Source organism: Neopelma chrysocephalum, unplaced genomic scaffold, assembly GCF_003984885.1.
Source record: "Neopelma chrysocephalum unplaced genomic scaffold, ASM398488v2 Primary Assembly neopelma1_97390, whole genome shotgun sequence".
Lineage (NCBI taxonomy): Eukaryota > Metazoa > Chordata > Aves > Passeriformes > Pipridae > Neopelma > Neopelma chrysocephalum.
In genome coordinates this window covers 1,612,984-1,628,119 of record NW_020926031.1, presented here as the reverse complement: position 1 = coordinate 1,628,119, position 15,136 = coordinate 1,612,984, and the positions used below count along the sequence as shown (strand labels likewise).

Genomic DNA, 15,136 nt, shown 5'->3' with positions numbered 1-15,136 from the left:
CCGGAGAGCTGGGTAAGGATGGAGAGAGGAGCCGGGGACGGAGAGGGCACCCGGGGCCCCCCCCCGGGTGGCGGCCCAGCTCGGGCGGCGGAGGTGAGCGCCGGGGTCCCGCCCGCGCCGCCCCCGCGCCTGCGAAGTTGTGCGCGGCCGCACCGCGCCGCCGCTCTCCGCCCGGCCCCCGTACGGCCCGGGGTCCCCGCGGCAGTCCTTTGCCCGCCCTCTGCTCCCCCCGCCCGGCTCTCCCTGTCCCCGGTTTCCCTCTCCGTCCCCGGCTCCTCTCTCCATCCTTACCCAGCTCTCCGGTCTCTCACCCCTCCCCAGCTGCTCTGTGCATCTTTGGCCCTCCCCAGCTCGTTCCCTCCCCACCAGCTCCCCTACCTGTGCCCCCCCTGCCTGCCTGTGCCCTCCCCGCCCGGCTCCCCTCTCCATCCCCCAGGTCTTGGCTTTCGGAGCGGCACCCCCAGCCCGCTGGGGTGCTGCCGGCAGCCCCCATGCCCCACCGTGCCCTGCTCCATCCCAGCCTGCAGCTCCCTTTGTTCTTCCCTCGGCTCCTTCCCCTGCCCGAGCCCCTTGACAGCTGCCCCGCGTCCTCCCGCGTCCCCCTGCGTGGGCTGTCACGGGGGCTGCGGGTACGGTGCCTGGCTCCATGGGCTGCTCACCCGCCGCACCTCGCTGCCTGCTGCAACTTCATCCTTGCTCGCAGCTCAGAGGGTCCCGCCAACCTCCCATGGGTGCCTCAAAGGGAATAAAAGGTCCAAGGGGTGCAAATGCCTGCGGGCCACACACCTTCTCACAGGAGCTGCCCTCCCGGGCGGTCCAGGCTCAGGGGGCCGTGGACACAGGGGACTCATCCTCCCTGGCAGACAAAGCATTGGCTCAGCCCCGGGCAGCCAGAGCTGGAGGCCAGGGGCCAGGCTAGGGGTGGGAGCATCTTTGGGAATGGGGAAAACTCAGCAGCTCCAGCTTAGGAATCAGCATGCATGCCAGCGCTGTGGAGGGGTGTCTTCACCAGCAGAGTGTTTCCCTGGAGCCCCCTCAGCAGAGTTGCTGTGGTAGGCTACCCTGATCTCTGGTGGCTGCCCTGGCGCTGACCTCCAGTGGTCCCTGCCAGCCTGCCTGGGATGGGTGATAAGCACCCAGGGGTGGCACTACTGGGGCTCCCTTGGCTTGGGCAGCCCCCGATCACTTCGCTGCAGCCCTGGCTGGCAGAGGCCAGGCACCATGGCAGGAACCTGCCTCTGCCAAAGCCAGTGCTGCAGCAGGAGCCCAAACTGGAGGTGTCAGCCGGTCCTGGGGTGAGGTGTGAGCAAAAAGTTCCAGGCAGTGGTGTCCCACTGGGAGTCACCTTCTGGGGCATGGAGCATGCACCCATCCCATGCTGCAAACCTTCACCTGCTTCCTTCTCACCAGGAGAGTCTGAGCCTGCTTGAGGGTACCCTGTGGGCCAGGCAGGTGTGGGAGCAAACACCCCTTCCCAGGGTCTTCCCAGTTTTTCTCTGTGTGCTTTCAGTAGCACCTTGTCCGAGCAGTTTTGCAGCGACTCCTCCAGTGCTGGTCAGGTATCGGCTCTTACTGCTTCTATTTTAAGTATGGGTAAACATCAGTGTCCTTGTTCCTTCTTTAAAGCCTCAGGTTTTGGAGTGTTTTTGTTGTTGGGGGATTGTAGTTTTCACTGAAGTAGAACAGAATGTGGTCTTTCTGCTCCTGATTTTGTAGAAATCCCAGGTCTGTGATCTGAACAACCCTTAAAGACTGAGGAGAGAAGTGCTATGCAGAACAACATGCAGGTTTTGTTACTTCATAGAGAAAAAGTTGTGATCCAAGGGGGACAGACAGGCTGGTGCTGGAAAGTTTGGTGATACAAAGGTTTTGGTATCTTTTGATGGGGACTTTTCCCCTCACCAGCAGCAGGTCACAATCCATGTGAAATAGAAAAAAGACAGTGAAAAGCCCCAGAAGTTCACTTGGAGCAAAGGTACTCTGGGCTGGGAACCTGGAGCCTCTTTCAGCTTCTTTTCAGAGAGCAGTGACAGCTGGCATCCTCGAGCTTGCCCAGCCCCTTGGTATGCAGCAACAGAGGGTGATGTGGACCAGCCCAGGCCCAGGGCTCCTTCCCTGTCCCATGGATGTCACGGTGGCAGCAACTCTTGTGGTCTCTCTCAGTGTGCCAGTCTTCTGTATGCTTGCAGCTCTGCACTGGTGTGAGCTTGAGGTCTGCATAAACAATATAAACTCCAGGTCCTGTGTGGTGGCAGAGCAGGACAGCACTTCTCCTGGTCCTCTCTCTTGGAAACCTCCTGTCTTCTGAGTGACCTGGGGACAGAATGCTCCTGCTGTTGTTTGCTTTGTATGCGTGTGTGTTTGTGGGTTATGATGCTTGCTGCGATGAGGTTTGCTGCCCCGTGGGTTGTTGTTTCGGGTGGAGTTGTAACCAGGGTTGCTTGGGTGAGAGGGTTTCCCTGGGGCTGTGCTGCAGTGGTAAAGATTGTTTCTACAGCATTGTGGTGCTGGCACGGGGTTGCTTGTGCCTCAGGAGCACCAAGAAGGTGTGCTTGACCAAACCCTGTCCTTTTGCTCCCTGGGGTTTTGGCCCCATCCTGCACTGGTTGTCCAAAGCCCTGATGCCAGTGGGAGCACGTGCTGCCAGTGCAGCAGCGCGGTGCAAGTCCAGCAACCACAGCATTTGCTCTGTCCCCAGCGCTGCCAGCAGCCGGCCCGTCCCTCGCTCAGCAGCTCCCACATTGCTCCTGAGGAGAGAGAAGTTCAGCCTCAGCAGGGGGCAGAGGCTTGCCCTGGCAGCTCGAAGAGGCAATGGAGGTGCCTTGGGAGCTGCACTGGGCAGGTTCCCACCGTACTCTCACTGTGCCTTCCGTCCCTGGGCATCTGTGAGTGATACAGACCTTGGGGCAGCCACTGCAACCCCAGCGTCGTGGTTTGCCCCCGGGCTCACGCCACCCCAGCGTGGCCAGCTGGATCCTCGCCGCAGGAGTTATCCAGCTTTTTTACCCCCTCCGGAGCGGGCTCCTGGCCGGCTGCCAGGGCTGCGGGGCTCCACCTAGGAGGCAACATGGAGCAAGGCGGCTGTCGGCGGCGGGACTGCTGTCTCCGGAGACTACGCGTCCCAGCGTGCAGCGTTCGGCGCCGATGGCAGCGGCGGGGAGAGAGGTGGAGTGTTGCATCCCGGGATCGCAAATCTCCATGTGCCACGTGGGGGCTGACAGCGCTCCGAGGCAGCGGCACTTGGCAGTCTTGCGTGTCTGGGGGATCAGTATGGAGCCCCCTCTGTCGGCATAGGGCAGACCTCAGCCTCTTGCTGCCACTTCCCCACACTGTGGCTCTTGGCTCCAGCTCTCCTGGGCAGATTCTGTCCCTGTAGAGGGCTGCCCCGAGCAGCAATGCCAGAATCCCATGTAGAGCTGCGTAGTTTTGCTCCACCGTGTGCATGGTGGGCAAGGAACTGGGAGCAGAGATGTTCTTTGAGGCCACTGGCATGGTTACCTATGACTGAATTTTTCTGTGCTGCTGCAGAGCCTAGAAAACCTTGGATGATGAAAACCCTAGTTTGTCTGGAGGCTTTTATTCATGAGATGCCAACAGGATTTTTTTCCAGCCCCGTGGTTCCCACACCATGTTGTTCGTTTGTGTGCCGGTGCTGTGCCGATGCACGGTGAGGGATGGGAGCCCCGTCACTGCATGATGGCAGGGCCCCAGGGTGCAGGGGTCTGGGTGAGAGGGAAAGTGGCCGAAAATGTGAAAGGTGCATTCCTGAGGCTGAAACCGGCAGCGTTTGATTATGGATCGTCTTTGAGACAGTGAACCGAAAGGAGTAATTAGGGACAGTGGGATATTTCCCTGAGAGTTGCAGGAAATGACTGCCTCGTGGTAAGTTGATAGTAGAGGAGCTGAAACTGGGTTATCTGTGGGATTGCATCTGGGGCTTGCAGCCTTGGATGTGATTCAATTTTCTGACTGTTTTGCAATTGGCAGGGTGTGCTCTTCTCCCTTTTTCCCTCCTGGAGAATTCCCTGTCTACATGTCTGAATCATCTGAGGGACAAAATGGGAAAGGGGAGACTCCTGCCATCCCTAGTGTGCTGCAGGGCAGTGCAGTCCTCCAGGGCCCCGGCTGAGTACCCAGCTCTGCAGGATGCCTTCCTGGGAGACCCTGGACTCCAGCAGAGCTGGGGCTGTGGGACTACTCTGAGCTTTGACCTATAAATCCACATCCTGGCCAGGTTCTTCTCAACTGGTGCTTTTCAGATAGTGCTGCCTCACAGCCTGCATCAAGATTGCCACTTTGTAATAACTAACTGCTAGTAATTATCCCTTCTCTGGCTGTCCCCCCACTTTGTGAGGCAGCCTACAGAGAGGAACACCATTGGGTCCAGGTGCTTTGTGTGCTGCCGTGGGGGACTTTTGCACTAACACTGTAGGATGTGACCTGGAGCTGGGACACTGTGCACAGCACGTGGTACGGGCGGGGAGGCAGCTTGTGGTCCAGATAAGCTCCATGGCTGACTCAGATATGTAGCTTGGGAAAAGTGAGAGGGTAATCCCTGCACATAGCAGGGCAGGTGGCGATGCAGGTTTTGCCTCTGTACGGGTCAGGGCCAGGCGATGCGCTGGCCAGGTTCAGACTCTGGATGCCGCTGAGTCCACGGCACATGGTCTTCTCCAAAAGTGGCATCTCCTCTTCCCTACGCAGCCCGGCCTCCTGGGAGCTTCAGCTGCATCAGTTCTGCATTTTCAAAGCAAATGGGGTTGCTGCAAGTTGAGATTATCTCTGATAATGTCTCAGGTCATGCCTCTGTGTGTGCTGCCTGGGTTCCTGTGTGTTTAATAACAACATCGGGGTTTGCAATTGGCTTTGCTCCATTCCCTCTGCTCCAGAGAAGAGGAGAAAGAAGAGGTGAAGGCAGGCAGACCAGGGACTGCTCCATGTGCCTCTGCCTGTCCCCGTCACTCTGAATACTTCTCCGTGTTTGCCTCCCAGCCTTACCCTTACCAACTTCCTGGACACCAGGCACTGTCACCGGGTGAACCATGTGAATTATTTGAGTTGCTGCCCTGCACCCAGCCCCAGATAGCAGCTTCCTGGATAGCACCCTCCCACCAGCCATGCCAGCGGGACTGGGCTGGGAAGATGTATTTCTTGCCACTATCACAGCTCCCACACCCCAGCGAGGCAGCCCTGTGAAACAATGCCGCTATTTACACTTTAAAGCCTTGTTAGGCAGCCAGGAAGCAGGCACAGAGCATGCTGGGAAGCACTGGCTGCCTTTAGCGAAGGCTGGCCTCCCTTCTTCCCGGACTGCTGGGAGGAGCAAGATGCTCCCTGGCTGAGCTGTAACCCTGCGGCCCCTTTCAAGCCCTGCTTCTTCATTTATTTTTATTATTTACGTTTTTAGCCTCTGCCTTGTTGCTGAGCTTTGCTACTTGCACAGAGCAGCACTGGCTGCCCGGCTGGGGATGGCTCCTCTCTGGGATGGGGCGCACTAATTCCTACCAATGGCCACAGGTGTAGGAATGAGATGTTGATGCTGCTTTGCCTTTGTCCTCAGCAGTTCTTTGCTCTTTACAGGCGAGCTGAAGTGAGGAGAATTCAAGCAAGGGCTTTTCTTCCTGCTCTGCATGTCCTCTGCCCAGGCAGGCACCTGGCGCTGGTCTCGGCTTACCGTGTCCTACTGTCTCCTGTCTATGTTGGCTCTGCAAGGTGCCCACTGTGCTTTTGGTGCTTTGGGAATCCTGATGTTCCCCAGCTCTGGGGGCTTGGTTAGGGTTTCAGTCATTCCTGCTCCAGCAAACCCACCAGACAGTGCACTAGAAGAGCTTTCCCCATGGGGCTGATAGCTCACAGGCAGGGAACACAGAGGAGAAGACATGTGGAGGGTTGGGCAGTGCTGGGTTGTACGTGAGTCATGGGTAGAGCACCTGCCTTCCCTTCCCTGGGCGCCCGCCTGTCTGGAGCTGTTTACTTGCCCAAGCTTTTGTGCCCAAGGCCGTGGACCTGGCCTTATCAGAGGATGCTGAGGCAGGACATCCCTTCACAGGGTTCCCTTCTCCTGCACCTCTGCACTGAGAAGGAGCCGTGAGGCCGCCCACCTGGCCACAGGCACTGTGCTGTTTGCCCAGACCTGCCTGGGCCAGTAGCTCACCAGCTGCAGCATCAGTCTGATTTTCCCCCTTGCTGAATGTTTTTGCAGTGCTGAGCTAGCACCGAGGGATAGCCACAGGAAGCATCTCCTGTTGGTTCAGAGTCCTTGGGAGCATCGCATGCTCAGCCACCGGGCAGCATCCCTGTTTGCACCAAGCCTGCCCAAATCCTCTGTGCTCAAAGCAGGAGGCAGAGCAGGGTCATGCAGAAACACCAGCTGGGGTCAAACACTGGGCTTGACTTGGGAAGGGCCACATCGTGGAGCTCTGGGTCATTTCATCCGGCTGGACAGGGCTTACAGGCAGCTGGAGCAGCATGAAGGGGAGAGGTGGTGATGGAGGGATCTCCCAGACCAGGCAGCATGACCCTTGTGTGAGTAAAAGTTGTTTTGCTGCTGCTTTAAAGTAATTATGTTATTTCATGTAAAGTGTATAGTATGTGTACAGTAAATGTAGAATTTGGACAGCCTGTATCAAATCCTAAGGCTATCGTTAGCATTGTTTTAAACCACTGAATCCAGTGACATATTTTACACTGCATTAAAAATAACACTTGGTCAAGATGCCAGTGTTACTGAGGTCACAGACTCCTTTCCATTCCTCTAGATCCTGAGATGGGTCACTCAGTGGAGCTCCAAAAGCAGGTCATGTCCATATTAACCTGCTGGGGAAGGCCCAGGATGGAAATGGATGCTTGGGTAGGAGTGGTGGCCTGGCTTATCTACTGTCCCACTCCAGGAGCAGGGAGCTAGGGACGAGCAGGAGAAGCAGAACGAACAGAGAGTGATGTGTCTCCCTAGTCTCCCCACCTCAGGAGACCTTCCTGCACCCTGAGAAAAAAGATGGGGACTGAGGACAGCAAGAAGCCTCGGGGACTTAATCCTCCCATCTCTCATCGGTGAATAAAAACAAAGAATTGAAGGATGAGACCTGCTGGGTACAATTTTTTTCTCCTCCCCAAGGACAGGGCGACCAGAAACAAACCAACAAACCAAGTTCTCCAACCACTGCTACCTCTGCCTAGTGAATTGGTTCGTTTTCAACAGAAGACACACTTTCGGGTAGTTTCCTAAGCATCGAGTAACTTTGATGTCGTGTTGTTTAACGAAAATGTGGAGGAAATGGAAATGCTCTGTTTCTAGTGCAGTTTGAGTTGAATTATCATTTCCATGAGGTACAAGTCTATGTGGATAAAGCAGAAAGCAAAAATTTTCTCACAGCACCGACTGACCAGCACTGACCTCCCTTTTAAAAATTTTTATATCTATGAAAACATTAGGTAAGAGCAAGGGGCCGATGTTGTTAGCAGCTGTATGAGAAATTGTGCCGTGCCCCACTTATCCTCACTGCAGGCGGGCAGGAGCTGGAGCTGTGAGCCGTGTCTGAGCGGCTGGGCTGGCTCCAGCCCCATGGGACTGGTGCATCCTGGTGGGTGCTGGAGAGAGGCTGGATTCAGCTGCTACGGGGAAACATGGTGAAAAGGCCCCAAGAAAACAAGAATCGAGGAGTAAAATGCAGCTTTCCCCTGTTGCAAGTTGGATTTAATGCCGAGGAGGTGACTCCCTCTATTTTTGACCAGCCCTTGCTTGCTCAGCAGTGTGTGCAATCCCTGTGACTGCTGACTTGGGGTCCCAGGAGGCTTTACAGGGGTGAAGGTGATGCCCTGGTCACTCTTCTGTGTTGGCTAATGGGTTGCAACAAGCTGGACATCTTGGGTTCTGGTGCTGATGGCATCACTTTCCTTGACCTTGGTGCTTTTTGCTCCCCTCCTGTATCCATCACAATTGAACTACTGCTCTGATCCTGTCCCTGCACTTTTCCCCACAGCCTAGCTGTGCGTCAGAGCCCAGATGGGCAGCAGTGTGCCTGGTGCCTCCAGGACACTTCCCTCCACTGCTGGGCTTGCTTTCTCCAGTACCGGCTGGCAATCCTGGCAGTTTGTGGGCGTTGGGAAGTGCCCGTCCCAGGGCTATGTGCGGGCACCAATGGGGATCCCGCCTTGGCCCCGATGCGGCCGGCTTCGGGGCCCCTGCCTGCAGCAGGGCGGGGGAGACGTGCCCGTGTGCAGCGGGGCCGGCTGAGCCGGTGGAGCCGGAGCTGCCTGGCAGCTCGCCCACCGCTGCGCCCCATCCAGGTCAGCCTGTCTGCCCGCCTGCCTGCCGGGAGGGAGCCGCGTGCCTCGGCAGCGCCTGGGCACAGCGTGCTGGGTCCTGCCAGCCGCGGGGTGTGCCAGGGCTCCCGCGGGCCTCGGGAGGGGTGCTGGCAGCTGCAGCTCCCAGGAACCTGCCCCTGCAATGGGAGGGGGCTAGTGAGTGTGGGAGCCCCCTGCTGCCTCTTGGGAGCCTGGATGGGTCTGGCTGTGCCCGGCATGGCTGGATTCAACAGGCATCCCTGTCTCCCATTGGCAGGCCAGGGGAGAGGTGTCTCCACGTTGCTTTCAGGGATGTGTGCTGGTTTGCACACGTTGTGTGCTCCATTGCAAACCCCATCACACCCCACAGCCCTCCATGGGCTCCTTGTCCTTCGCCCTGGTGTTGCAGTGGGCATGAGGCTTTGGAGTGTTTTGATCACAGCTGGGGGCTGGTGTGTGGAATCTCTCTGTCCGCCTGGAGCTGGGTGGCCACTGGTCTGCCTGAGCGGCAGATGGTGGCTGCCTGGGGACCTGCCATCCATCCCTCCGGGTGATTATTCACCCGTCACCATGACGATAGAAAGGTCAGCGAAAAGATCCCGTGTGATTCCCGGGTCGGTTGGTGGGATTAGGAGCAGCGCGGGAGGGGGGGCTATGGGGAGGATAGGGTCCAGCTAGCCCCTCCTCTGACTCACCAGCTGGATTGTCCCCCTTGGGCATATCCCCAGAGCCCGGCCAGCTGAGAACTGACAAACTCTGGGCACCAGTGGTGAACCCCTTGCATGGGGCTGGGCCCTTCTGGCTGCTGATCCTGAGTTCAGCCCTGACCCTGTGAGTCACATCCTGCATAGGGGAGGCCTGGAGCTGTGTGTGGGGTGAAGGTGCTGGGCTGACGTTAGAGGGAGCAGAAGAGGGATGGGACTGTGGTAATGGGGTCTTGGCTGGTCCTGCATCCTTGTTCCTCCTCACAGCAGCAGCAGGGTGTCTCTCCTCACAGGGTGCCCCTGACTGACTCGTGTCCCCTCTCTTTACAGGCTGCTCCTCTAAGTCATTCAAGCTGTACTCGCCAAAGGAGCCCCCGAACGGCAACGCCTTCCCCCCTTTCCACCCGGGCACCATGCTGGATCGAGATGTGGGGTGAGCTGGGGCCCTGGGAGGGGTCTGCAAGGTTGGGGATGCTCTGCAGTCTGCACCGCAGGGTCTCTGTTATGCTTCCCAGCAGCATGCAGAAAGTGGGGTGCTGGAGTTCAGTTAGCACAGGGGAAGAGAAGGGGTTGGAGCAGGCACAGGTGGTACTGGGTTGTAAAAGAGTGATATTTGGAATGAAGGAAGCCCCTAGGTCCTGAGCTCTGGGCTCTCCAAGTCCTTTTCCAGGCTAAACCTCTGGGGTGACTCTGGACAGGGAGCACTCCCAGCTCCTCCCAAAGCAGCCCCCTTCTCCAATTTCTTCTGCCTGGCACCAGTCCCAGTTACAGAGGAGTTGGGCATATCCCCAGGGAGCAGTGGGCCAGGTCCCAGGGGTGAAGCAGCCAGTGATGTGAGATCAGAGCTCAGTTTTGGGGTTCGGGATGCCCCATGGGGTTGTCACATGTGGGTAGCCAGGGTGCAGCTTGCACCATGTGTGGGGTCTCGCCTCCAGTGAGCCTGACCACCTGCTGCTGTAGCCGGGGAAGAGGGAGCTGTGGTGGGAGATCCCCACTAGGACTGACCTGCCTGCATCTCTTTCCACCCCTAGACCTACTCCTATGTACCCACCGACGTACCTGGAGCCTGGAATCGGGTAAGCATGGGGGGCTGATGGGGAGCCTGCTGGGAGGGGAACTTGTGCCTGTGGTGGGTGTGCCTGAGCAGGGCCAGCATGCTGCTGACTGGGACTTGTGGGGGGATTGCTCAGACTCTGCCAGTCCTGGAGAGGCTGTGCGTACCCCCACCATGGCTCAGGACCCCTCCCCACCCTGTGGCTGCCTTCCCCTCTGATGGCTTCCTGTGCTCTCTGGGCAGGAGGCACACGCCGTACGGGAACCAGACCGACTACAGGATATTTGAGCTCAACAAGCGGCTGCAGAACTGGACAGAGGTAGGGAACTGGGGCAGCAAGGGGCAGACAGGGGTTGGAGGATGCTTCTAGGTGTGTTTTGAGGGTGGGGTCCTCTGTGCTTCCTGCCCTCATGAGCTGCCTTGGCTCAAGGAGGAATCCCCTTGGCTGCAGGATCCTGTCCCACTGTGGAAGTCCCCAGGCACCTTGTCCCATGAGGACTTATTAACCCCATCTCCAAGCACTCAGATTGGAGCGCAGCCCTCCACGGGCTGAGCGCGTGGCTGCTGTGCCTGGCAACCAATGGCTATCTGTCTGTCTGTCTGTCTCTCCTCCCCATAAACTAAGTGTCTCTTCACCATCCTCAGGAATGTGACAATCTGTGGTGGGACGCCTTCACCACGGAGTTCTTTGAGGATGACGCCATGTTAACAATCACTTTCTGCTTGGAGGATGGACCAAAGAGATACAGTGAGTACCAGCTTGAGCCCTCCTTCCTCTGGCAGGAGAGAGTTGTGTGCTCAGGGGGATGTGGACAGTGTGTTGGAGGTTGGCAGTCTTCAGCCAGCAGGGATGGGAGGAACCTCTTCATGTATGTCCCAAGGCACATCTGGGTGAGCCAGGTTTACTGACCTTATTTTCCTTCTGCTCCAGCGATCGGCCGGACTTTGATTCCCCGTTACTTCCGCAGCATCTTTGAAGGGGGGGCCACAGAGCTCTACTACGTGCTCAAGCACCCCAAGGAGTCCTTCCACAACAACTTCGTTTCACTGGACTGTGACCAGTGCACCATGGTCACTCAGCACGGCAAGCCCATGTTCACCCAGGTACTGGCTGTGCCTACAGCTTCTGCTGCCCCTCACATCTTGCTTTTGTGTGCCCTCTTGGTGGCTGTGGTCCCACAGGGCCATGTGTTGTGGGCTCATGGGTTTGGCTTGTGCTGAGTCTCCTGGGAGGCTGAGGCAAGCCACTGGGAGGGTGTCCAGTGTGCAGCAATGGGTGCCCAGGGGATCTGGGCTGGGGGAGGCTGGAACAGCCTGTGCCTGACCCTGTGCCCTGTCCAGGTGTGTGTGGAGGGGCGGCTCTACCTGGAGTTCATGTTTGATGACATGATGAGGATAAAGACGTGGCATTTCAGCATCCGCCAGCATCGAGAGCTCATCCCCCGCAGCATCCTTGCCATGCATGTGAGTACAGCTCCAGGAGCTCCCCCAGGCACGAGTGACACAGGGCTGCTGTGCAGGTTGGAGGGACCTCAACCCAGTCCCCCCATTGCAGATCAGGGCACGTGAGGGCCCTTCCCAGTCTGGATGCAGCTCAGCCATCTGTCTCTCTTGCTCCTAGGCACAGGATCCCCAGATGCTGGACCAGTTATCCAAGAACATCACACGCTGTGGACTCTCAAACTCCACACTCAACTACCTCCGAGTAAGCATGCCAGAAGAGGAGGGGATGCAGCTCTTGGCTGCCCTGGGGTATGGGGAGACAGCGAGGCAGACTTTGAAAAAGGGGTCTTGCAGGGGGGCTGCAGAGAACCGTGGGGCAGTGGGTCTGCCGGATCCCACAAGTTCCCAGCGTGGCTTGGGTTAGTGCAGTGCAGATGGCTGCCTAACAGAGGGGTTTTTGCTGGGGCTCAGAGCATTGCGATCTAACCCCATGTCTGTCTGCTCCCTGCAGCTCTGTGTAATCCTAGAACCAATGCAGGAGCTCATGTCACGGCACAAGACCTACAGCCTCAGTCCCCGGGACTGCCTCAAGACTTGCCTCTTCCAGAAGTGGCAGCGGATGGTTGCTCCACCTGGTGAGTCTCACACTGCCTGCTGTGCTGCCTTTGGGTCTCTGCGGCTTCCTGCTCAGGCCCTGCCCTCGGCACACAGTTCTCCCAGCCCCAGAGCTGTTCTTGGCCTCGTTTTGTGAGGCTGGGGGTGGTAAGCCAGGCAGCTGGCTTCCTTCTTAGTTGGCCTGCCTTCCCACTGGGGCAGAGCAGGGCTGCAGGCAGCCAGTGCTTCCTGCCTGGGGGCTGCCAGCTGTTTGTGGAAAGCAAAGCAGGGATGGAAATTTTCCTGCTGCCTCTCCTGTCCCCTGCACCAGGGGGACAGCAGAGCTGTGGAGGCGAGTAGGGTGGTGATGCTGCCTGGAGGGGCAATGTGGTCCTTGCAGAGGTGGGGTTTGCAGAAAAGGGTTTGGTACTGACCATATATGTCTCCATCCTCCACCAGCGGAGCCAGCACGGCAGCAGCCCAGCAAGCGCCGGAAAAGGAAGATGTCGGGGGGCAGCACCATGAGCTCCGGCGGGGGAAACACCAACAACAGCAACAGCAAAAAGAAGAGCCCAGCCAGCACCTTTGCCCTGTCCAGTCAGGTACCTGTAAGCATCCCGTTTCCATTTTCTCTTCCCCCTCGGGGATGGAGGGGAGGGTTCTCTGCCCCAGCCCCTGGGAGTTGCTAGAGGGAGACCCTCAGGGACTGCCTGTCCAAGCACCCTCGGCTCTTTCCATGTGATGGGAAGAAGAAGCAATGGGTGTCCCAGCAGCCTTCCTTAGCTCCTTTGTGCTCCTGCAAGGGAGTGAGGATGTGTTGTTCCACACAGTGCCCAAGCTTGGGACCTGTGATGGAGACAAGGAAGTGGCCCTGCAGCTGGGGAAAGGGGCTGCAGTGTTGAGGGTGAGATTGGCGGCCCAGGCTCCCCCCACCTCGATTATGTTTCGGGACCGTCTCCCCTTTCAGGATGTGATGGTGGTAGGCGAGCCCACGCTGATGGGGGGGGAGTTTGGGGACGAGGACGAGCGGCTCATCACCCGGCTGGAGAACACACAGTTTGACGCCGCCAACGGCATCGACGACGAGGACAGCTTCAACAACTCACCGGCGCTGGGGGCCAACAGCCCCTGGAACAGCAAACCGCCCTCCAGCCAGGAGAGCAAGTCAGAGAACCCCACGTCACAGGCGTCGCAGTAACGGCCCCCCCGCCGCCCCGTGGACTCAGTCCCAACCAATCTACCTGTACATTTGCAACAGAGAGTGACTGGGAAGCGGCGAGGTCCCGGGGGCACACCGGCACCGCGCGGATGATGGGGTGCACGGCCTGGGATGCATGCCGGGCAGGCAGCCCCTAGCCCTCTCCCCCCGCCGCCTCCCCACACCCCCATGCCTGCCTCTGCAATGGACCCCAGGGCAGGGGTGGGATTCCGGGGCCATAGCTTCGTTATTCCCCCTTCTCTCTTCCTCCCTGCTTCTTGCCCAGAGAGTTTCTCATCCCCGCCCCGATGTGCCCAACCCCTCCCTGCTGAGTGGGGGGAATTAGGAGGGAGGTGTTGGCAGCAGCTGGCATTACCAGATGCCACATGTTGGGGTTTGGCACAGCCCCGAGACCCTCCTCCTCCCTGGGTCCTATGGCTGGTGTTTCCTGAGCAGCCACCTGCAGCAGGGTTGCATATCCCCAGTCCAAACTGGGGCTGGGTGGGGGAGGCAGCGATGGAAAGCTGTCCTCATGCCTCGGGTTCTGCCACAGAGCCTCCTCCGGCTGGGGTCAGATCCTGCAGCACTGGAGTGGTGTTGAGGATAGGGCCCCATCATATTTCCCCGCTCTCCTGCACCCTCCCCTTCCCCTCGCTCCCCGGAGCGAAAGCGCAGTGTGGCCATGGGGGGGACTCTGTATATAGGAAATGTGTGGTGGGGGGCCTAGGGGGACACAGAGGACCCGCAGCTCTGCTGGAGCAGCCAGTGCCCTTGCTCCCTGCCTGCAGCCCCTGTGTTTCCCTCCACCCTGCGTGAGTCCGCCTGGGGCCCCTTTGCAAACCCTGGCTCCTGGTACCTCCTACTTTTGTCTTTTTTTAAGAAAAAATAATATTATTAAAATTGTAAGTTTAAAAAAAAGAAAAAAAATGGGAAAAGCCCCCCTCAGCCCCCTTGCCGGTTCCCCCTCCCTGTCCTGAGCCCTCTCACCCTGTCCTGACTTTTGTACAGGCTTCTTCTCTTGGAAGTCTCATTTTATATCCAGTTCGGAGAGCTTCAAACCAAGGAGAGACTTTGCAGACTTCCTTTCTAATCCCTCCAGGGGTCGGGGGGATCAGCCCCCCGCCTCCCTCCTCAATGTAAATCTTGTGTGCTGTTGTCCCCACTCCCCCCCTCGGGTTCGTGTACCTCGTGCTTGTACATTTCCGCGCTGTAGACAGTGTGTACGATACTGTTCTTTCAATGTGTTATCACTAGAGCAGGTGCCTCCATTGATGTTAGGGGAAACGATGAGAAAAATAATACTTTTGGGGGGTTTTTTTGGTTTAAAAAAAAAAAAGAAAAAAAATAAACCCTTCCAAGGCTTCTTCCAAGGAGAAGATGGGAGGTGCCGGAGGAGGGTGTTTGTGCTAACCAGTTCACCCCAGCAGCCTTGGAGGGAGGTTTTGGGGTGAGATGGGAGTCTGGGCTGCCCATGGGGGCCCCCTGGCATGTCCCAAGGTGGGGTTGCAGCAAGTGCTGCCATGGGGGTGGCCGGGGGGGGGGGCTGCCCTGGGGGGGGGGCTGCGCGGGGGGGGGGGGGGGGTATGTGTGTGTAAGAGTGTGTGTGCGAGAGGTTTGTGTGTCTGTCTGCATGTGTAAGGAAGCCCAGGGCAGGCAGAGCAGCCCTGAAGTTTGGGGGATAGGGTGGTGCACCCCATTGTCTCCACCGTCCCCCCCCAGCTCCCTGCCGGGGATCCCACAGTCCATGTCCCACTGCCCTGTGGGACGGGGGGCTGGCAGGCGTCGCTGAGGGGCTGTCCCTGCCCGGGGGCTCTGGCTGCAGCAGGGGTGCTGCGGGACCCCGCACCTTGCCCGCTCACA

General features: G+C 58.2%; 1 protein-coding gene across 2 annotated transcripts; it reads left to right on the top strand.

Moving 5' to 3' along the window:
* Positions 1–7,813: 7,813 nt before the first annotated feature.
* Positions 7,814–14,612, top strand: LDB1 (LIM domain binding 1). 2 transcript variants are annotated; one of them, XM_027672189.1, is made up of 11 exons: positions 7,814–7,818; positions 9,318–9,420; positions 10,019–10,063; positions 10,285–10,360; positions 10,687–10,789; positions 10,973–11,145; positions 11,383–11,505; positions 11,663–11,746; positions 11,996–12,119; positions 12,538–12,680; positions 13,046–14,612. In XM_027672189.1, the coding sequence occupies exons 2-11, from the start codon at positions 9,401–9,403 to the stop codon at positions 13,274–13,276; spliced, it is 1,122 nt and encodes a 373-aa protein (XP_027527990.1). In that variant the 5' UTR covers positions 7,814–7,818; positions 9,318–9,400; the 3' UTR covers positions 13,277–14,612. The 2 variants fall into 2 exon arrangements, with proteins under 2 accessions (XP_027527990.1, XP_027527989.1); XM_027672188.1 differs by having other exon boundaries at positions 12,538–12,686.
* Positions 14,613–15,136: the final 524 nt, after the last annotated feature.